Here is a 24,672-nt window from a genome sequence, read left to right as displayed (position 1 = left end):
GCCAGCCCTATTTGTAGCTCATATAAAAAAAGATACTTTTTGGAAGGTTTAAGTATACACAATTTTTTCAAGTATAATGTATATATAATCTGCTGCACTTACATGCAGCAGATCAGTATGTCTATGGACAACATACATGTCCACTTTAATTTGCCTGCAGTTTTGCCTGTATGAAGTATAGAATGTTTTTTTTGTTTTTTTTAACAGAGAATTTCATTTTTTAATGACAGCCTGGACTTGGGTTATAGCCAGCGTTGCTCAGCCAACTGTGCTGCTCCAGGTTTCTGAGCAGTTCCACGCTAGACCCTCTTTTTCCAATAACGTTCATCTTATTTTTAATCTCAAGCCCATTCCTCCATAGGCACAGCGGAAGGATCTGTTATAAGATTGTCTAGATTCCTTGTATTGAAAACTATTTTTGGTGATGCAATGTCATAACTGACCAAGAAAAAAATGTGGGGGGATGAATTGCATGGAACAGTTCAATCCTGTTACACCAAAGCAGGTCATTTTACATTTTACCAATGTTCCCTCACATAAATATATTTTATAAATCGATAAGCATCATCTGTCAACCTCCAGTTTAAACACGGAAGTCCATGCATGTTAACTTATAGCTTCAAAAAAATGTTGTTTCAATTACTGCTAAAGTAATGCAGCTAAACCAATGTTTAAATATAGTTTCAAAATATAAAAAAAATAAATAACAGGCAAATATCTTTGTATGTAATATATACGTAAAACGGGATATAAATTAACGTAAAACAAAATGGCGATGACCTCATCAAAATATCCCATATACCAATAACAGACAAAATGTGGCCCCCACACATACCCAGTAGCGGACAATTAAAATAGAAAGAAAAGTCATTAGGAAGATAAAAAGTATATCACGGCATGATGATTTCTTCAAGCGAAAATTCACATAGCCAAAAATATTCATTCTTTCTTTCCGTTCTAGAGAGTCTTCCAGCAGAAAGACGACATCTTCCCAGACATGGTAATTGATGAAGGAATTAAAATTTCACAGAGATGGAATTGTCAAACAAATCTCCCTTTTAAGTGCCCTGCACTTAGATACGTAATACTAAGATAGTTTAAGAACAGACATAATAAGTTAACATTTTCCTTCAGGATCTAAAAAGAATATTACTTTTTCTAGGCAGGTTGTAAACAAGACGGCCAAATGATACTATTCTAATAATTCATTGGTTTTAGAAGGGTATAGCAGTAGTTTCGTTTTCATAGAACGTCAATCCGTGGTTCTTCAGATTTGTATTTGATGACTTGATAAAAAGAATAAGGAAAAACAAAAATACTAAAATCATAATGAAAATCCAGATACTACTTCGAGAGTCTTCGGTTAAGGACAAACTAATCGATACAACATGGCGGTAATAATAATTTTGTCGTTTTGCAAAGTAAAGTCCGTATTTAAGGGTTTCTAATACAGTAGCAGCATTGATCGGCAGCCGACACATCAGGTTTGACTATTTCGTTTGTTTGAGGTATAGCTACCAGCAAGACGTAGTGTTTGTGCCAGCTGCGAGCATGGGGTCTGGTCATTCCGGTCAGTAAATCTACATGGCGTATCTGACAGTCTACTCAGGCCTCTTCCTCTGTAGCCCATGTGGTTTCAGGATTAACAGCTCCTGGATCCTCTAGAAAAGCCTGCTTTTCATTGTTAAGCACAACGCTGGACCTTTTGTAACCATTTTCAGTACTTCTTTCCGTTACGGAGCTGGCAGCCTCTGTGCTGTGCCACATCCCATAACCAAAATATATAATAAAACCTACAGCAATGAAAAAAAGAACTGCAGTTAGTCACGTGAGCCGAAGGCAGCGGTCGTAATTATTACAAAAACCAGTACGTGCTATATTCGGTTTATCATATTCCCAAGACAGAAAAGAAAGGGTTAACCAGTAAGAGTAACTGACTAACCATAAGGGAAAACAAGGCCATATAGAAACACATTGATCCTTTAACCGTCAGGTTTATGTGCCATATATTATAAAGGGTTAGAAATATAAATAGAAAGTATAGCAAATAATACCTATAACCATCCAAATGGAAAATCGTATCCAGGTGCCCTTGTCTAGTTGCATCATCAGATAAACATTTACGAAAATACTCAGGATCGGGAGGATGGGAAGGAATGGTACCTGGGGAGAAATATACAAAAACACCATAAAAACGCTGAAAAAGAAGTAGAGCCAGGCAATGCGGAGAGGATGTTCTTTAAGAGAAACAATTTGCCTTTTAACTGCGGCGGTTTATGGGGGGGAGAAATATATTCTAAATATATATTGTGACAGAAAGCTAGGCATTGTTATTGATGATGTATATATTTCACAGCAAACAGTGGGGGAGACTGCATTTCTCTGCCCAAAGTCTGTGCTGCGGTTTGTTTTTGCTGGCAGCGGATAAGCCGCCCAACTCTAGTCAGTTAAAACCGTTAGTGCTCAAAAAGTGTTTTTATTTTTATTAACCCCTTTGTCAGAAATAAGAACTTGTGTGGTGTTTCAAACATAAGACTGTATGGTTATATTGCCCCAGGTCACAAAATATATACACACATAAGTCCACGTCTGTCTATTACACACACTATATATACATATATACTACACACACACACAGATTTATACGCAACTTTTTCTTCACAGATTTTCAAAGAAATGATTTGAAGTCTTCTTACATCCCAGTGATCTACATTTACTGCCTCCCCCGTTGTATATGTATGTGGTATATGTATATGTATGTGGTATATGTATGTGAATGTTGTATATGTATGTGAATGTTGTATTTGTCTCCTCAATGCCCACAAATGTTAGCTCTTTAATGAGGGGATCTCCTGCTATAAACTTTAACAGGCTAGGTACAACTTTTTGCACTAAAAAAATAAAACATTTATATACATACGACCAATAAAGGTTTATTTTCTCCTGTATGGATACCAGAATTGTTATTCTATCCTGCTCTATAATATTTTTGTGTGGCTGTCTTCCTTGGTATTTCCATTAAAATGGTTTGAGACTGGACTTGCAGCTCACCTTAAAGGAAAGTTTGGTTTTGCTTTCTGGTTGCCTCCAAATGATGACGGTAAAAATACAGCATAAAATCATAATAATGGCAAGCGGCAGAATAACCGACGCGCTTCCTTTTATGAGGGATTCTTGTCCAAGGACTGTGAGGCAGCAAAATGAGATGATAAGCAAGCCTGGAAGACAAATGCAAGAGTTCAGTATCCAGGGCGTAATAATATAAAGCAGAAGAGAAATAAGCATTTTACGTCTTTCTTGAAGAACATATACATAATGTGTGTATGAGTGAGCTCGTTTTTTTTTCTCTGCAATGTTTTATGGCAAAAACAGTAAACATGCCACTTTCAACGTCACAGCAATGCAATATTGGGTAAAGAATTAGAAATAATAATAAAGCAACATGTTTTACTGTACTATATATTTCCAGGAATTTAGATAATCCCTAATGTCTTCAATGGAAATGAAATAACATTGAAGCATTCTGCTTCAGTAGCACAATGTGAAGAATTTCATTAAAAAATGTTACTTTCTATATAACTTAATATGTGAGCCGATTAGCGTTACACCGATTACTATGTATGAAAACTGCTGTCAAGACAGAAAAGGAATCTGCAAAAGGTGCTTAATCTTTTTCAAATTAAAAACATAGACGTAAACCTCCAGTTCCACGGATACAAGCCAATGTGATACAAATTGCATTGCATCTATACACGAGAGAGAAAGAGAATTTGTTTTTTTAAGAAGCGAATGCAAACAATGTTATAAATCAGAAGAGTTGCCATTATAGTCCTTGGTTAAAGGGAATACCTAGGAGCCAACAAGAGAGCAAACTATGGTCTCATAACAAGAGGTTCATAGAGAAAAGTTAGAAAGGAACTGACAGACAGAATACTCTCCCAAGTAGAAGATATGGAGAGGTCAAAACTATCGGAATATAAAAATAGAGATAATGAAAAGGTGAATCTAGATCACCCTCCAGTCATCTTGGATTTTAATAAGTCAAAGTTAAAAGAATAAAAAAAAAACATTGGCACATTCTATTAAAGGTGACATTACTAAAAAGTATGCTACCTACGGCTCCATATTATATTATATTATATCTAGGGAAACTCCAAATCTAAAACAAAAACTGTCTAAAAGCTTTATAAAAGAAATAAAGTCCCTTCAGAACAATCTTTTTTAAAAGCAAAAATTGTTTTTTAGAGAATTTTTTTTTTTTAATGTTGATTAATGTTCTGCTTTTTTAAGTTTATAAATAACTCCTATTATAAATTGATTTATTGGATATCTTACTTCAATATGTCTTTAGATGAAATGATAGATATTTATTGATTTATTCAAATATATGAATTGATATTTATTCATTTTCCATATAGGTTGTTTTTATCTAGCATATATTTTAAATTATGGACTAAACAGATTTTTATGATTTTGAGTTTACATAATTATTCATTATATGAATGGGTTCCATTTAAGATATCTTCACAAGATTTGCTAAACCTGGGATACATTGAAATTTCAAGTTATACACTTATATATCACCGTGTTGGAATTCATGTGTACCATTTGGTATATGGTGCAGGTGGTGTTGTGGATTGGCGCTGAGAGAGTCACTTTTGGTGACATTGTGTAATGATATGTATTTTACTATTTTACTGAAAAGGCAGCAAATTTATAAACTTGCCACAGCCTGTAGGACAAGTGGATATTTGTGCCGGCCCATTGACATAATTCATGTTAACTGGAGAACATTCTACAGATGAATCTATAAACACTTTGAATGGACAAAAAGTGACTGACTCCACGTGGCACTGAATTGGTTAACCAGGGATAAGACTAGAAAACCACTCACCGATGCAACTAGCTGAAAAGTTTACTATTGAGCCGGACAATCTCGTTGGGTCAGAATTTTGTGGAAATATCAAGGAGCGAAGGGTGAACTTTTCATCTTCTAAAAATGCAGCTTGGGACTCGCTGGTACTAACGGATTCATTAATTTCTGCTTCGTCGTTGGTACTGGCCATTTGATAAGCAAGGTTTGGCTGATCTGGTTGATACCTGGCAGTGAACAAAAATGAAGTACATACGGTAAATTGCTAGACTGGAACCTGGCCATGTGGACAGCTACTTAGAATTACTAAAATCTCATATTCACACTACAGACAGCAGAAGATCCAGGAACTCTGTGCTTCCCAATATGCTTTCATATAGGTTTAATGTAATCCCATATATATCCCAACACTGGCACAAAAAGAGGGCATGAATTGTGAGGAATTGCATTTAAAAAAAAAAAACAACGGTATAGCAGAGATCTTTACAATGTTTTGTTAAGGCACCAAGGAGCATAGAGAACTTTACAGTGCTTTTGACCCATCGTGTAACATTGACAAGTATGTTACCTTAGAACTAACACACAGGCAGCTACCAAGGAATATGCAAGAAGAGTTCCAATAGACATTAGGTCCACCAAATCTTTCAGGTCAAACAGAAATGCCATCAGCGCTGCAAATTAGAATAAAAGATATTTAGGTAAAATATGATATTTGCAAGTATATAACAATAAGAATAAAAAAAATCAGATCATAACACAGTAGCCTACTCCCTGATATCTACCTTTGGCCGGACCAGGCATAATCAAATGCATTATTCTAGACCAAAAGGAGACTACATATTGGGGTTCCAACTGGGGTTCCAGAGAGATCATACACAATACAGATTACTTGAATGACACAAAGACAAATCAGCTTTTTTGTTGCTGACAAGTTCTTGTGTACAACCCTGGATAATGCAACACCTGGAGATCAACACTTTAGTCAATAAGGCCTGTACTTGAGAAGGTAAAAAAGAAAAAGGAAAAAAAAAAGAGTTGACTAGAAAATAGTCCTTTTATAAAACACATTTCCAGACAATCAAATTACTGGGCACATTAATACAACCAGCTCTGGAGTCAGCCCAACATCCTGCAATAGGGAAAGAACAGTGCTTCAGAAAGAGGAAGCCATATGATCACATATAGAAAATCCATCATACACGGCTATAAAGTCTGATTATTATTATAGTGTACACCTAATAAAGACATCCCTCCTTTAAGAAGGACCCTGTAATACCATGCCCAAACAGGAGAGCTGGCAAATGGATCACTTCCAAAAATACTCTACTGGTGACTAATCACATTCCCACATCCACACGCTTCAAAAATACACCGGTGATTCTGAAGCCTATAAGTGGATTTCAGAGCAGTACATGTGGATGGGGTGGGGAACCAGATGATCCAAATTTACTTATCTCTACTATGCTTGCTTATTATTTTAGAACAGTATTTACAGTATGGGGTTTTCACAGAAGGCCCTACTTGGTAACTTTTGATCTGTAGATTTATAATAATAATAATGATTAGCTGTGTTTGGGCTAATGCTACGATATCCTGGATGTCTCTGGATGTCTTCTCTCAATCTGCAGAAGCACATACAAGTGATAATTATGGAAACTCATAAGAGTTTACTGTATGTGGTTTAGATTGTTGCCCATCTCTGAGGAACTGAATTTGGGGTTTAGAAGGCATAACAAAGTATAGTGAGGAATAATTTTGTTGGAACAATTTTTGGAAATACCCAACTAACAGAGTTCCTTTTTTGCAGCCATATCTGTCACAATTTGGAGTTTATCCAGAAATATAAGATATAAGCTTCCTACAGCAAAGGAACGCAGAGCTGCCTGGTTCCTGGTACTGCAGTCCCATTGCTATTGCACTTTCTTCCCTTCTAGAGTTATGACACTTTGCAGCTATCCTAGACACTGTTTGGCAGGGTTGGGGCGGATGGGACAAGGAAATTAACAAGTTCCCAAGGCAAAGTTCAGGACTGGCTCTGTCAGGACCATCCCATGCCAATGGCATATGAAGCAGGCCTGAACAGCTCCACACAGAAGCAATAGGACATATGAATATTCATGCATATATAAAGAAAAGCAAAGAAAAAAATATGAGCATTCGTGTAAATGCATAAAAAATGAATGTCAGATGGCATACAACAACTACGCATAATACATTGTGTGCATGTAATCCTCTGAAGAGTCCTCACCTGCAACAGCTCCGGAAGACACAGTCGCTATAACAGGAGTTTTACTTTTTTCACCAACTCTGGCTAAAAATTTAAACAGCAGCCCATCATCTGCCATGGCATAAATCACTCGAGGCATTGGGAACATTGAACCAAGAAGACTTGAAGAAAAAAAAAGACAAGCACAGCACAGTTAAGCCTGGGTTTGGAAAGCCCCTAGTCAGTTACATCATCAGTAATTGTAGTTAAAAAGGGGGGGCTAGGGGGATATGAGGCAAAAAAGTTTCTGTTCCTACAAATCTGCATAAAATGTCTGAGAATGAAGGGAACGTGGGATCATAACCAAGTTTCATTTAAAGAAGAAATAAAAATAAATCTTTACATATGTCAAGGAAACAGAGACTCCTTTCCTTATATACATAGACAAAGGCATACTGCATATACATAAATACACACTAACTTCAACGGACATGGATCCAAGCTTCTACCTACACACGATATGTCTGTTCCTGAGACTGCAGCCTAGGGATCTTGGCTCAGTTACCCTGAACCTTTCAGTTTTCATTTAGCTACAGAAGGATATTCTTGCTGTCTGATCCAGTCACAATAGAAAGTAAGAAGCTCCCTCTCCATTTCAGGCATATGATCAGTCATCATCTGGGCAGGCTACATGGGTTGCTTGGTTCTGATCTCCAGTCTATGTTTATATGATGACGGTCTCCAGCACGAGGGGGGTCATGCACCAATTGGGTCCCCACATTACACAGCACAACAAGCACTGTGTTCCTGCTGTACTAGAGTATATAGAAATGATACAGCAGCAAGGGGCTATTTGCCTCAGGGACCCTGGGACAAATGCCCATTTTGCTCTATTGTTAATCTGCAGATCCGTGTAGAAAGATACTGGTGGTAAGACTGTGGAGTGATACCTGGCCTATGAAGCAGGAAGAGAGATAGGATACATAACAAAGGAAAAAAATCACACACACCTGGTGGAGAGAGCACATAGAGATCCCACAGCCACTGCATATCTCGCTCCATCCCATCCGACATAATTAAATGCCACAGGTAAGGGACTATTCTTGTCCAGTAGATAATACGGCATCATGAGCGTCAGTGCTGCAGACACGCCAAAGTAAGCAACAAAACATATCAACAGGGATGCCACTATGCCAATAGGGATGGCCTTCTGTGGATTCTTTACTTCTTCACCTAAATGCAAAAATAAAAAATGTCAGTTATCACCTATCCACCCCGAATTTTCACAATCATATGCTGTAAACATGTCTCATTCATTCTATTAAGTGCCAGAGACAAGTCTCAATAGCACATTCTTATTTATGAAACAGAACACCCACCAGTCGTAGCGATGCAATCAAAGCCAACAAATGCATAGAAACACGTAGCTGCTCCGGACAGAACTCCAGCAAACCCATATGGCATGAACCCACCACTGCCATAGTTCCACGGCGCCTCTGTTGATGTTGTACTGCTATAAATTGCAAAAACAGAACTTATTTAGGATTTAAAAGGAAAACAAAACAAAAATTATAAGGATAAGCCATCAAAACTGTGCAGAATTAATTATATTGCTAAAACCCTCAAACTTCAAAACAATTCAAACTTTGGCAGAACAAGCATATCTAAACTGTGTTCTGACCCAAGGTTCTTGCTCTTCTCCCTCATCCATCCTTACAAAGGCTGCCTGAACCAACAACTAAATATGGGCGAAATATTTAAGAAGATCCTTGCACTACAGAAATATTTTTTAAGGACTACCTCCCTTTGGAGTGACAAATGACTTTAAACGAAGCATTAACAGGCCAAATTACAATGACATTTGTACCGTTTACATTACAGCTCAACTATCTTGGCATGATTCGAAATGTCAGCTTACTGGGAATAATGAAGGGAACCTGCACAATCCTTTCATGCGTGTGACATATAATACCACTTATATCATCAAGCAATAGCTTTATCTTATGCTCTGTGCAAAGCTAAACATCAAAACACCCCAATCAAGTTACAAGACGGTTTTATTCATTGGAAAAAGAAAAAAATACACGTACTTGTCTAAGTGGGTGACATTCGTCACATTGATATCATTCTCTGATAACTGCCAGTTCTTGATGGATCCTTTTACAAATCCAGAAACAATAACGAAGCACAGAACAAGGACATTAATGCACGTAAACACCTTATTGACAAGAGCAGACTCCTTCACACCAAAGGACAGGAGACCTACAGGAGGGAAAAAATGTCAATATGAGAAATCTACAGTATGCACCAAGCTTGCCTAGGTTTGTATATAAAACTTTTGTGAGGTTAAAGACTTTTTGGAAGAGGCTAACAATTGTATATTTTATCTATGCTAGAACAGTTCTCGTAGAACAGCAGAGCAAAAGGTTGGGGTCCTGTGTTCTAGAACATCTGGTCTCCGGCTTTATGAAAAAAGTGCATTCAGGAACAATTTACCTGTTAACACCAAAATTATGAGTACAGAGAAAATGTCTGGATACTTGGCAAGCACCCCCGGAAAGTCCATAGACATATGTTGTATACAAAATGTTTCGATACGTTTTCCTATAAGTTCATCAAACGTTGCACTCCATGCTCGGGCCACACTAGAGGTTCCTAAAGCAAGAAAAAAAAGAGGGGGAAAAAAGCAAATATGATAAAGATTCATTGATAAGGTACATGGAATCCACTGTGAGCTAGAGATTCTGTTCCATTATTTCAATAAGCGATGCCCAATAACCGGCAAGGTTTAGGGAAAGTGTCTGTAGGGCCAAATTTGGTCCATCATAACCAATACACGACTACCAGTTAATAAATCAATAATTTAAAAAATCTAAATATATTTTGGATTTACTTTGTGAATTCACTTTATCTATAGGCCTCATCATAAATGTGGTTTTGCTGGGTTTGCACACCATAGTTTACAAATAAAAGAGATGGAAAAGAGACCTTTAAATGATTTCTTTGCTTTTAATTACAAACAAACTCAATTAAACATATTTAGGTGTCCAAAATGCATTTTAGTGGAAATCATTATGGAACTGACTTATAAGCTAATGTATCGATTTGAATTTATGTACTGTAAGAAGCGCTGGGTAAAAAATTATTATTAGTTGTCTGATATAGCGTCATATTCCACAACGCTGTACTATGGTGAATATAACAACAATTTGTCTTACAGAAACATTGTACACTATAGTGCAAAAACCGGCAATATTAATACATGCGTCTATTACTCCATGACAAAAATCACATCCGTGTAACTCATTTAGTGAAAATGTCTTAATCTATTGTTATACTGTAGTAAAACAAGTTTAAGGAGAAACACAGGGAAAGTACCAGCTATTGAAGATATAATTTGATCTATTTCCTCCAAAGGCGCTAAATAAGGAAACTGCATGAAATACAACAATAAAAGTATTAGCTGTACAAATCACTTACCGATGACATACGAGAGGATTAAATTCCAGCCCGTAATAAAAGCTAAAAGTTCCCCGACAGTCACATAGCTGTACAGGTACGCCGATCCAGTTTTTGGAACTCTTGCACCAAACTCTCCATAGCAAAGACCGGCAAGAACAGAAGCAAGGGCGGCTATGAGGAAGCAGAGGACGATGGCCGGTCCAGCATTTTCTCTTGCCACGGCTCCAGCAAGCACGTAGACACCGGCACCGAGGGTGCTACCCACACCAAGAGCTACCAAGTCAAAAGTATTAAGGCATCGGGACAATCTGCTCTCCTTGCTATCGGATCCCACAATCTTACGGCGAAACAGCTGCTGGCCAAAGTTCAGGACCACGTTACAACTCATCTTCTTTAAATTTAATCTGAAAATACAAATACAAGAATAAGCTTCGACACCGATACTCCAACATTTAACTAAACACAGTTGAAGATTCCCTGACCAGATGTATCTGGTTCTACAGCAACTGTGTTGGTCCTGGAAAGAGGCAAGATTCCTTTGGCACACACTCAGAATTTTAAAATGAACAAATGCCTCGCATTTTCATTTTGCTTGCCAGGATCAAGTAAGGTGAATAAGTCAAAGTTTCTATTGTTCACGGCATAAGCAGATTAAAAAAGTCTTAATTACAACGTATTACTAACATTGTGACCATACTATGGGTTGCATTATAATTACCAGGTTCACGATAAAAGCTTTGTGGGGTGACTGGTAAAAATAAATAAATAAATAAAATAAAAAAAAAATCCACCTGAAATACTCAAGCCAAAAGATAAAGCATATTTACATATAACAAAGTTTAAAAAGCAATGATCTATTGTAGCCAATAAAAGCATAAAAAATTCCAGCCTTCTATTGTACTGGACCACCTATTAATATAAAAACGTTATTTAATTGTAAAAACATTTTTGACATAAAAAATATTGGAAATAATTTTAATTAAAATCCCAACCACATTTACACAGAGCATTTATAATTCAAATAAGGGCAAAACAATCAGACATTTCCTAATTCATATGACTGTATTGCAGTGTTTTACAACCGTAAATCTCATCATGTGTATAGAAATAGCAGAAAAGCTGTTTAGTATAGATGTGCCACATACGTTTCTTTGAAGGCCAGTTCCAAACCAACATGTCCCTCTTAGGACATTTCAAATGCCCTTCACAATGTTTCATAGTTTATTTCACTGACCCCAAAAGGCTGAATCTGACTGCCCCTTGAAAGTTACAGCATAAACCCACTGGATACATCAATACGAAGCAGTCCTATTACTACGTAGTCTGACTAAAACTGCAAAAATACCTAAAAATGCAGAAGAAACATTAGCACGCTGTAGTTACACTTGTCAAACAGTACCTCCCACCCAGCTCTGAAAACATATACAAATGATAGAGTTTATCTTTACTGATAGGGACAGTTAGCCTCCCTTTCCTAAAAACAATGTCTTTTCTTGCTCTGGTTGTGCTACAATTTATCTTTAAGGCCTTGAGCGCATTGGTGAGAAATAATTCCTGGAAGAGATATCACAAAAAGGGACGCTAGTCTTCGCGGTAATCAAAGGGGAGAGAGGGAAAATAGAAATAATTGCATGATACACCTGCAAACTGGAAGCCATAAACAAACAACCATCACTTGGTGACATACCAGCAATTATAACGCTCTTCAACGAGGGGGGGGGACTACAAAAGTCTCTCTAATTGTGCATTTAGCAAAAAATGGTCTGTTGCAGGCTAGACAGGACATATCAACTAGTATATAACATAGCAAGATAACATACAGAAACAACAAGTGAGGAGAACCCTGCTGAAAACAGCTTACAATCTAGCTGGAGTTTGGGTGTATTACCCAAGAGGTAAAAGTGCCCCTGCTAGGGATAGACCAGCCACACTAGTATAAGAATTGGGGAAGGACTGGGAAAGGTGAGCTAAAGAATACGGGAGGAAGGACGTTAATGTGTACGTTTTTAAGTGTCCTTAAAGAAGTGGGTCTTGAGGGATTTTTTGAAGGACTGGGGAGGGCATTCCAGAGCATACAGGCAGCCCTAGAGAAACCTTGCAAGCATGCATGAGAAGCAGAAATCAGAGGAGAGGACAAACAGAGCTCATCGGAGAGACCGGTCAGAAGTATGTTAAGAGATGAGTGAGGAGAAAGGTATAAAATAGTTCTACCCACATCATGGCGTTTGTAATTCTAATGTTGCTGCCCGTCCCACACAGCTACATCGACCCTGGTTTGTAAATAGGGGATACCAAGTAGCACGTTTATGCAGATAGAAGCATGCTTTGTATCAACTTCTTGCCGGAAATAAAACACTTGTACACTCAATTAACCAGAAGATGTCATCTAACAGCACCCAGTTATAATAATGTTCAATAGGGAGACGAAGAGCGATAGAGCATATCTACCCTGGGGTAGATAGCTGGGATCTGAACTGACTCATTCGACTCTCAGCCAAAAGGCTTTTGGTCCTAAGGCTGGCTGTGAATTATGAGAGATGTGATTCCAAAAATAGCCAAAGGTCTAATTCGAGGCAGCCCATAACACACACTTGGCTTAAAATATAAATAAAATTAAAAGAATAATCTCCCAAAAATAAAATGTTTTATATAAAACCCAATTTAAGAGACTGCAGCCTATACTGTGCCAGCAGATTCTGTAGTGTCCCTACAGAACATAAAAATTAGAAAGAACATTAAAGATGACAATATACAAACTTGGCAATAACATTAACACACGTTAAAGACATACTGGTTACAGAAAAAGAGGGCTCAGAAATCACGAAAGGTTATCTGGGGAAAAAATGTAACGCCAATCCCTGAAGGCAAATATTACCATTAGTCAGCTGATTAATCATTTAACTAGTCTAATAAGATGAGAATATTGTTCAAAACGTCAAACCTACTAGACAACATTGGTACTTTAACTACAAAACCAGCACCATCCTTCACCACCACCATGACCGCAGAAATACTATTTGTGTTAAATATTTGGGGAAACCGTAAGACCACTGAATAATCTCATTTGCTTGTTCAAACACTGAGTAAGCATTGCAAACACATAACTTATTAAATATTGGGGTAGAATAAAGAAAAAATCCATGGGTACATTTCTTGGGACAGGAGCACAGAGACAAATATCTCATTAAGATTAACATTTGAAAGGGGTTCAAATGGGTTTGGTACCGTTTATAAAAGTCATGCACACCGGCATCCACTATGTAAATGTGCTTACACACAAAGTCAGGATGCTCATAAAACATGGCGTGATAGACTGTTACATAACAGGCAAACATCACCCATAGTTTGCCAACACTTTGCGCCTACAGGCACAGACATGCAGCCAATGGGTAGAAAAGTAACCAAAATTCCATGATGCAGAATCGATGTTGTTACGCACAACGAGCCTGTGTATACATGAAACCGGTGCTTAAACAAATCCTCAAATCGCTAGATTACCTTTTAACATAGAGTTTAGTATAACAACGCCCCATTATCTTGCATACCAGATCCTTTTAAGTTATTAAACAAGCATCACGTTCTCCATCCCATGCAAAATTGTATTCTGGAGTCACAAACAGCAAACTAGTAACATTTCGGTTTGTCGGATCTGAATGCAAAACCTTATGTTCAACCGTAAATAATAAAAAAAACAGTGGCTTAAAATAATGAGAAAACGAGCATTATAAGTCACATTGTACAGGATGCCACGAAAGTCCATTCAGCAGAGATCAGCGGAAGTCCTCTCCAGCATGCATATATATTCAATGTTTCTGCATGTAGTTTCAGTTTGCCCTAAACATTGCTGGATGAATAGTTTGGTGTTTCTTATAGCCATACCCAAGTATCTGGTTGAAGCCCTCGTTCTTACCAAACACTGCTTCCCTGCCCAGGGTAACACTCACTTCCCACCTCATTGCCCCTTGCCTAGAAGAGCTCCAGGTAGCCCACTCTGGGACGTTCCCAGGTATGCTTATTGCATGGAAGCACTGCTGAATATGTTGGTGCGATAGAAATAACAAAAATACACACACACAGCCCTTATAGTAACACAATTTACATTCCACAATCCCTGGTAACCGGCTGCGCTGATCATCTATACTAATATTTTCCTAAGATTATCTCGCACTGTTTTAATAGGCTTGTTTCACAAGTAAAAATATTTAGTAGTGGGAAGGGTCTCAAACAGCAAAATTTGCAGCCAAAATAGGCTTGCTTTTTTGTACTAGCCTATTTTGGCTGCAAACCTTTCATAGAAAATTGTCAAAGGGACACTTTAATGCACATGATGGCCGAGTGTCGCTTTGCTCCTCTCCCAGTCACTTGCCGTCATCTCCGGTACTTCCCTTTAGGAGGTGCAGATCACGGTCAACTTTGTGGTCCCATTCTTTCCCACTTTTTGGTTGCTTCACACAGCCAATCAGTGATAGGAAAGCATTGTCACTGAAACCAATAGGAGCACTTTCTGTGCGCATGCAGGCAAGGGAAGTTTTGTTATACCCCTGGAACTCCTGAGTGAGTCAGTGCTGGTATAGAATGTGTATGTTTTGGTAAGCCAAGGAGCTGGGGGTTGGAAAAGACATAAGTGCATAGGAGGAATGCTGTACTTATTCATTAAAATGTTGATGGGTATGACCCCTGCTCTATAAATGCCTCCTCTGCTGGAACAGTAATTTTTGAATAATTCTTCATGGCGCCTGGAAAATTCCGATTATCAATGGTCTCCCGGACAGTAAGGAATTATTTTTCCTACACACCCTTCTTCTGAACATTCAGTCCACAATACCTCGCCCATTTTTACACAAGCCAGCAAAGTTCATGTTTGCCAAATAATATATTTTTCTTTGAAACAGCTTTGTTTTGCCTTAGTTTCTGGCAAAAATGAAATATTCCTCCAGAGTATTCTTTTTCTCTCCACGGCTACAATTGTACCCAGAGTGTCCTATAAACAAGGCCTATACCCATACATTTTGCCATATTTTCTCATCATTTGTACCCTTCAACAACAGAACCAGAACTGTAGCCCCAACCACTATATGGTGCTTATTCAATAACCACTCTACCAACCATTTGCATTTTCTTTTTTATTTTCAGCTTGCCTATAATAAAACACAACAAAAATTGTAGATGGTCAAGTACTATCGGCAAGTTTTCATTGCCATTGAGCATTTGTTTTACTCCTATTCAATCTGGGATGCTTTTCACAAAGAGGACAGTAAGTCTTTGTGGCACTCAATGTTTGTACTCAGACTGACTCAACCCAACGGTTTCACGTGGTTTCAAACCAGACTAATCTCAGATTAGCTTCCTTAACCTGTTATCTATACTTAGAAACTGTCAGTATGGAACAGACCTTATCCAAACACCACGGATACCATGTAAACTTCTACGTACATACTCGTTCTCCCAGAAAAAAAGTTACGGTACGTTGGATTCCACTACGGCATCTTAAAGTGAATCACACTTTAGAAGTAAAACCTATATCTAAGAGTTAAAGGTACAGTTTCACTTGGGGAAAAAAACATAGTATGTAAAGTAAATGAATTTAGCGGATTTGTCATAGTATCAATCCCTCTGAATGCTTAATCAGATAGAAACAGATGTTTTAAGATTATTTTCCAGTTTCTATGTCAACAACATATCACGATTTGCTTTTTGTCTAGAGTAGTTGGAATCGCACCTTAAAAAGTTTGTTTTTACACACTTAAAAAAGGGACACTCCAGTGTCCAATGCGGTCGTTAACAACTCTCTTAAAGTACTTTGTAAGAATCCCTCCATGCATTCTTAAGGGGGAAACATGAAAATATAGAGCCTTCAGCTACCATACGCATGAAAGCGTAGAACAATAGCGCCAGGAAACACATTTGTGTTATTATATTGTCAAAACTTCATACCAAAAACGCTCTGCAACATCTTTCATTACAACTTTCCATATCTGACCAAATGCTAACTTCTGGGCAAAGAAGAATAATTGGCTGTCGGCAATTTCATAGAAACACCATAAGCCCTTATAAGACAATGTACCAAATGTTATTAACTTTAATCAATGTCCTCCTAGAGCGAACGAATACGTCATCGCCGATCCATGTTGAGAACCGAATCACCCATGAGAGAAGTTGGTTGTATGAAGGGCAGTGACTGGAAAGCAATAGCCTTTATTAGGTAGGTTACAGGGCAGTGAAATATATTTTTATTTGTACGTCATCACATACACAACAGTACTTAAGAATGACCATGTGGGTATTAAATGAAACCCTACCTAAATATGTTAAAAGTAGCAATATATAGAAACTCATTTTATCTATATTCCATTGGGAAGAGCCACCATAACGGTCAGGATAAGGATGGTTATTTCATCCCATTACGGTATCCCTGCCCTTTGGATCTGGCTGCATTTGTAAAGGTCGAGTGAGGAAAAGCGGGAGAGGAATTCATGTCAGTAAGGCCAATGAACCCTATTTCACACAGAAAAAACTGCTCCGTACTTTAAAACTCAATATCTCCAGAGCTAATAAAATAGCAATAAAATATTAATATAGATTGATATAGTAATATGCTATTGGAGCAATTATCACACATTAGAAAAGGCAAATATTTAGGGCTAAAAATGTCACCGTCTATTAAAAAGTTATGAATGACTAGGATGTAAGAGTCACCTGTCACCCATAATCATGATCAAATCATTAGTGCATTAGTACTAGAGCTCATCAGCGCTATTAATGGAGATGTGCAATCCCATTACAATGTTAATCCAACGTGGCATTTCAAAATGACCACAGGGTAGAGACTGGGATTATTTAGCCAGCCAACATAAAAATAATCACAAGTACATAAAAATTTAAAAATAAACTGCTAATCGTGACTTATACCCCCCACATACTTGCATAGTGTGGCGGGCACCATTGTTGTGCGAAAACTGACACCAGTGACATCTGTGATATTTGCCCATTATTTTTACGGAGTGAGGGCTCAGGAATCTAAGAGGGTATGATAGTAACAAAAACAAAACTAGAGGGAAACCAAGGCCAGAAAGTGGTGTCAGGCTGAGTGTGTGTGTGTCAGTGTGGCTGAAGGTGGTCAATCTTATAAAAGTTGGAAAGTTAGAAAAACACTTTTGTAAACCTAAAGTGGGAACTCTCCCCAATAATGTATAATGAATTCCCAGCCCTAGGTATCTTTGGTGCTTTAGAGCTGCATCAAGAATAGGCACTGGGGAGATGTAGGAAATATGGGCAGTTATCCATCCTAAAAAGGTTTATTAAAACATACCATATCCTCACAGAGAAGAAGACACATGGAAACCTTCAAATTCCCATGAGGGCATTCTGAAATATGTCATCTCACCCTTACTGTGAATGTGGTAGATACCTGGAACAGTCTCCTAGAAGAAGCAATAGAACCTAACACAGTCAGGGGATTTAAGTATGTATGGAGATGGAGTAGGCATAGGTCTACCCTGAATCTAATACAAGACCTTCATACATTCTAGACATTCTCCCTTCATACATGGGAAAAGGGAGAAGACATTTTAGATTTCCTCAATCTGGTGGAACGCAACATTTTAGGCTGATAAAACTAAACCATTTTTGACCGAGCAATTGCCACACTAGATCTACCCTTGCCTCTTCTCACAAGTATAGACTAAATCATCAGCATATATAAGAAATGAACAGGGTACATGAATCCCTTTGCTGCTTGAGCGAAGGGAAGAATTACACTGTAATAACATAATGCTGTATTAACATACTTTTATTTAAATACTTTTATTTAATGTGTCTGCCACTCCTGAACTTTAACCTATATTATTTCCACTACAACAAGGAGGGGTAAAACATAGTTCTTTAAGTACTGTTTGCATTAAGTGTTCGTTTGTCTGGCGGAAGTTTGTGGTTTGGAGGAACAATCTTACTCTACCTAACAATGCCCTGATGTTATTTAGATTTGAGTTTCTCACACTTCACACCCCACAGGATCCATGACCTGATCATTAGCAGGCTCCCTTTATGCAGACAACCAAGTATAGTTATAAGCTTGAGAGCAGCGTCCTCTTTACCGGATATATCAGTTTGTCTTAGTCAATTTTAGTTTTATCAAACCCTTTGAATGAATGTAACTGCTGCGGAAATTGGTGCTATATAAATAAACATAAGCTAATATGAAAAGTACACATTTCGGGAGGGGGGGGGGTCATTGGTACCAGGACCTATTCTGGAATGTAAATATAGACACATAATTGTTCACAGGCACCCAAAGTAATGATAGGGACAAAATCATTTTTTGAAATATCCTTGAAATTTGCTGTGGAAGGACTTTGCAGCGGGCCGCCTCTGACTGTGATATCTAGAACAATAAACACAGAAAGCATCACATTTGGCTGACGATCCTATTTGCTTGAGCTAATAAAAATATGCGCACATTCCCTATGGATAGTAAAGCCCACAACTTTTTGTTATTTGTCCTGTAGTCTACAGCTGGGTTGAGCCACCCTCCAGCTGTTCCAGGACTAGGACTCCCAGTGGATAATGGGAGTTGTAGTAATGACTCAGTAGAGCAAACGAGGCTTCTAACCTCTTACTGCTTTCTACTTTGCAGTATTGGCTTGTTTGAAGAAGAAAGTGTGTCTCATTACATCCCTGTAGCTTAACTGGACATTCCAGCTCCAGAGAATAAAGCTCTTGTTCTACGCAAGGGAAACCTGGCAGGCCAGCTACCCATCACCGCAGAAGCCTAGGACGGGTCAGACGTCACTTTTAATACAAGCTACTAGTGATCGGCTTATACTGAAATGCAGGATCTGGTTAACCCCTGCAGCATGCATGGTACACAATTGCCAACTGCTTAAAAGTGGCAGTATGGTCCTGCTAGGGAATATTTAAGGAAAAATTATGAATATAAATTGTGAAAATGTGTTTGCCAAATGCCACAATGCTGCTTTTTTAGGACTGTTCACAATCCAGATAAAAAGAGGCAAAAGTGCGAAATGCGCCTAACTTGTGAAAAACACTTTCTGCGAGTATTATCTGCCATGAACAGAAGAGACGACTATAGATTAAGACATGTTATAAGGTGTCAAAACAGAAACAGAACCAGCAAGTTCTAACCCCAGTAAGTGATAAAGCTTGTACCCATAAAAAAAATTATCTGCCATGCTCACTGACATAATGATAAAGATTCTAAATGTATATTGCAATAAAGCACATATATATATATTTAGAATTTTCCACGCATAGCAAATTGATTTTTTGTCGCAGTTTAAAACTCTTTATATATTTTACATAGTCATGATCATAATGAGCTCTTTTTAATCTCCGTGTGTAGACACTTTACATAATCCCTAAAGTACTTTATGCTTGAAGGCAATAGTTATAGGATAGCGAGGAGTCTATAACGCTGCTACTTGCAGAACTGAGAACACATTCAGTGCTGGATGATGCAATCGATGCGGTCCAGCTACTGAACGAGGACGCGGTCTGAACGTGGCCAACTATTTCGCCAGACAGCATCTGTGTATAAAATGTCTACTAATACAGCGTTCCACAAAGGGGTTTATTTACTAAACCTTTTGAGGGGTTGTTGAGACAAGACTGATCCAAGCCAAGTAAAAATCACCCTCTTCTTTGGACATGTGTCAGGACAGTACCTGGTGGGAAACACATGCATCTTCAGGGTGTGCTCACCTTCTAATGAGGTCACGTCACCTAAAAAAAGCTAATGGCTTGGCAAATAACAGCCAAGGTCACAAAACATGCACAAGGACAAACATGATAAGTTCTACATTCACAATTATTGATGCTCCTATGGCTTGGTGACCAGCAGTCTTACATCTCCAGAGTGAAAAAGAGCATTAACGTACATGTAAAGCCTTTAAATCTGCTCAGTCGCATTGCAGACTAGTACCCAACAGTATAACTGGGAAACTTTGGTTTGTAGGAATAAACAGTAATGTTGATTGCATAAAGGCACCCCCCGTTATTCAAGCTGGAATCTTTAGTTTGATAATCAAATGTGCAGAGCTGTCTGCTTAAGATGACCTCTTTTTCTAGACAGTCAATTTCAACACCAAAGTCACTCGGCATTAGAAAATATTCACAGCAGGTTCTGGTCGGCTAAAATGATGGCAACCAGACCCTGCTGATGGGGGCGTAGAGAAGAATGTGGCACCAAATCCCAGTGGTACTATACAATTTGAATAAATTTTTGTTTTATTTTTGCAACATTAAACATTATGTTCATATATTAGCATATAAGTCTTCATAATAAGGTCCTATAACTTAGTATTTCAGAGTGGTTATATACATCCAATATCCATTCTCTCACACGAGACAAATACTAGCATTGATCATGGAGCAGCCTTATTTGTACAATGGAACAAATGGGCCAGTAAACACTTGCGTTTTTGCCAAGATGCAACTGCAATTTGCTAGACTCAACATATCTGTGAAGGCCTCATGTGAGTGTGTGTGTGTGTGTACACCAGATAGTCCGCATATCCCTAGAGCAAAGATTCTCGGCATGCAAGCAAATAAAGTTACAGATATACAATTACGTACGCTACGTAAGCTTGTACGATGCCACCAACGTCATACTGTGGGACAACACCTTCCTTATTTACAATAAACAAATACCCTAAAGCCAATCTTTAAAGGGAACTAAAGTAAGGAAACACTTACTAAAACTACCGGCAGCCTGTGCTTATTGCTTGCCAACAAATGTAATAGCTGTGAAGATACCTGGTTTAAAAATGAGCCTTGTGGAAGCTGCATTCTGGGGCTAAACAACTAACATTATAGTTGACCTTAAAGCCACTGTACCATGAAGCATGATTAGTACTCCATATTACCTTTCTTAAAGCTGGTCCTCATCATCTGGCTTTAAACCTTTGATCATCGGGAGAAACTGGCAGACAAGGTGGCCTGAATGGTTCTTAGCCGTTTCTATGATCTCCTAATGCAGAATGTGTTGCATGTACACGGATATTGGGGAGCACATTCATGCACTCCCAATACTTTCAATGGCAGAACCTGCCCATGACAACGACAGGACACGTAGGCTAAGGGGCGATAAGATTAAGTTGAAAAGAAAACGCATGAAAAAAAAAAAAAAAAAAGTCTGAACATAAGGCAAGACCAAGTACGGTGCGAGGTTTTACTTTAGGTATAATAGTGGGTCTTTATTCTGCCTACAAAGTCTACGTTTCATCCTGGACTGGTCGTCCAGTAGGCCAGTGCCCAACAGCACCTTCCTTAAACCTTTATCATGTGTGGCTCTTGTGATTTACTGGCCACCAGCCTTAAAGTGCCAGAGACGATTTCCCTGCTTTAATCCAGTGCTGTATCCATTCAGCTTTTCACTGCTTGTATCACAATGCAACCTTTTACAACTCCTGTCACACAACCTGAGTAATAAATCAATTGTAACCTAAGAATGATAAAGAGCTTTACAGCCATGAATGCCCGTCGCTTAACTACGGCTTTTTACCTGTAAGTAGTAAGAGGAAGTTTACTTATATATCCAAGTAACAGAAGGAAACAGACTCGGCACGCTACTTTGGTTTATTACAACTTGTGTAAAGCAAGGTGCGTTCCCAACGCCACAAAGTCATCACCATTGTTTGAAATATTAATTACATGCGTTAAACTGTGCAAACTGCTGCAGGAATGCTTATATACAATATATAACACACACACATTATTACAATGTAACACTTTCACATAGCAAACAGATACATTGATCTATCACTGTGGGAAAAGTTGCCAGCTAATAAATAAATGATAACACGCGGATATAAGCTTTCTAACTGCTGTTTCATAAGAAGCATTGCCTTTAAAGCAACGAGAGATTACTGTGTGTGTACGTAAAATAAGGAGACAAAACCAAGATATCTACAGTCACCAGCAGATAAGTAAAGAAACGGGGGTCAAAAAGCTGTTTAAGGGCTACGACGGCTAGAAAGAGTTAAATTGTGAGACCGTTGGGTTGCTTGGTACAGAAACATGGGTCTCCATGAGCCTAATTATCAGAGAATGATTAACACAGACATGAAAGATATCACAGAGAAGTGTCTCAGCCTGCTACAACATCATACTAGTACTAAAACACACACTCGCGCCAAGCAAGGGAGAGCTCTCCATGCCCTGACGCAAGAGGGTATTATTCACTAAAAAACCTCCAAGCTCCCTCATACATACATGTGTACATGTGCGTGTATATATATATATATATATATATATATATATATATATATATACACACATACATATACATCTCATACACACACTTTAAGAACAAGCTGTTGTGTGCACAGGAAGTCAGCGATAGGAGCTACACCAGTTTCCTGAAACACTGTGGTCACCTTCACTTGATCTGATGTGTCTGTCAACCACCGTACAGGAAGCAGGGTTCATGCCCCAGCTACCCGCCAAATGTACACCCCCAGCCCCTTTCGGTGCACATGCACCCACTCACAAAAAAAAAAAAAAAAAAATGCCCATAACTATACAACAAAGGCTGAGAGACACGTGTGCCGCGCACGATGCTCCCACAGCATGAATGTTCATGCCTTGCCTTCAGGAAATGGGCGGGGCATGTGCACTGTCACTCAAAAGCTCCCACCCACCACACAATAAATATTGCATCATGTGCCTTACACACACAGCCACAATGTGCGGGAATGAACCGGTTGGGTGTGTGGATAATATATGTACACACACATATGTATATATGTACACACACACACACACACACACACACACACACACACACACGGATATCAATATATATACACATTTACTAAACAATAGATATTGTATATAGTATTCCTCAATATCCGAATACCTATTCCTTTCAGTGGTGGGTAGCTGTATCACAACCAAAAGAGGGGTTAACAAAGACTCCAGAAAGCCCACGCTACGCACCGACCACTTTATACAGCCGCAGGTTTGTAAAGGTGGCTCGTTGGGCATCCGAGCGGAGAGACACCAGCCACGTGTCTCGAAAACGAGCGAAATAAACACGATGTATGATAAAGATCCACAGAAAGAAGCGAGCAGAGAGGGGTTTCCAGCAGGCAGGATGAGTCACATCACGGGCGGTAACAGCTGTCACCGCACGGAACGCCCGGGATGGTCACATCCATCCATACACAGAGGAAACGTGGCGGATCGGACTCACCGGGTGCTGCTACTGCGCTGTGTCGGGACCGGTGGGATAATGATACTGCTTCACAGCGGCAAGGACACGATGCCGAGACTTAGCGGTCGGTGTGAACGGGGGTAACGAGTAGCGCAGCAGCGTGTTGGGGATGGCCCGCCTACTGCCCCTCCCGCTCTTACATCAGCCGCTTTCCCAAACCTGCCCTGCATACCCGGACCTGCTGCACCCCCCGGGGGTATGTGAGGAAGCGACTCCTGCTGGCCCGCCGGCGCGCGCCAACAGGGGGCTCCGAGGCGGATGCACCGTGACTCCCACTACCCCCAGCTCAATGCGGGCGGCATTCCTGCGGGTGGCACACAGCCATCTCGGTAACACTCCAGGCCTGGTTTTGGGTTACTCGCTCTCCCGGTGCATCCTGGTAAAAAGCACACTTAATACTCAGCGAACAGCCTCGGCTTCCCGGAGGAATGTATCCGCTGGCGAGTACAATAACGCTTAAATAACATAGAAGGGTTTTTATTATTATTTTAGCTTTTTTAGTTTTATTTTTTTTTTAAAGTAAATGTTGAGAACCTGCCCTCTGGTGCTTCAAGAATTTTATGTAATGTAAGAAATGTATAAGGGATGAATATAACCGCTACTATGGTTTTAGCCGTTATACAGAGTACAAAGTTAACGAAAGAACACAAAACATCTAAATGTGTTTATTTGCTGGCTTTGGGCTTGGGATTGCCATCCAGGGCCCCCCCATACGGTTTCTCCCTGCTGCTCCCTCAAAATAAAGGGAGAGCCAGGCCTCTGTTTCACCGCTCCCTAGAGAAGCGTGGCGCTATGGAGTGCCAGGATGTGATGTCATATCCTGGCACTTAGGCCGGTAATGAAACAGAGGTCTGGGAGGAGATAGAAAGTGGGGAGATAACCAGAGAGAAGAGAGACAAG

General features: G+C 39.1%; 1 protein-coding gene across 1 annotated transcript; it reads right to left on the bottom strand.

The window, feature by feature from the left end:
• Positions 1–209: 209 nt before the first annotated feature.
• Positions 210–24,201, bottom strand: SLC7A1 (solute carrier family 7 member 1). Its single transcript, XM_053456373.1, has 12 exons — positions 23,752–24,201; positions 10,560–10,945; positions 9,576–9,734; positions 9,170–9,341; positions 8,459–8,592; positions 8,090–8,312; positions 7,122–7,261; positions 5,442–5,544; positions 4,895–5,100; positions 3,052–3,218; positions 2,055–2,163; positions 210–1,793 (listed from the first exon to the last, which is right to left on the bottom strand). Exons 2-12 carry the CDS (start codon positions 10,927–10,929, stop codon positions 1,606–1,608), a joined length of 1,971 nt encoding a protein of 656 aa, XP_053312348.1. The 5' UTR covers positions 10,930–10,945; positions 23,752–24,201; the 3' UTR covers positions 210–1,605.
• Positions 24,202–24,672: the final 471 nt, after the last annotated feature.

The sequence above is a fragment of the Spea bombifrons genome, chromosome 2 (assembly GCF_027358695.1).
Source record: "Spea bombifrons isolate aSpeBom1 chromosome 2, aSpeBom1.2.pri, whole genome shotgun sequence".
NCBI lineage: Eukaryota > Metazoa > Chordata > Amphibia > Anura > Pelobatidae > Spea > Spea bombifrons.
Note: the sequence above shows the minus strand (reverse complement) of the source record. Positions and strands in the feature narration are given on the sequence as shown.

What these genes read in the sequence shown, in the direction of transcription:
- SLC7A1 (XM_053456373.1), bottom strand. Translation starts at nt 10,929, where the DNA reads ATGAGTTGTAACGTGGTCCTGAACTTTGGCCAGCAGCTGTTTCGCCGT. An exon ending in AATCCTCTCGTATGTCATCG is followed by an intron (nt 9,735 to 10,559) that starts GTAAGTGATTTG and finishes TTCTTGCTTTAG; the next exon opens with GAACCTCTAGTGTGGCCCGA. An exon ending in CTATGTGCTCTCTCCACCAG is followed by an intron (nt 7,262 to 8,089) that starts GTGTGTGTGATT and finishes TTTTTCTTCAAG; the next exon opens with TCTTCTTGGTTCAATGTTCC.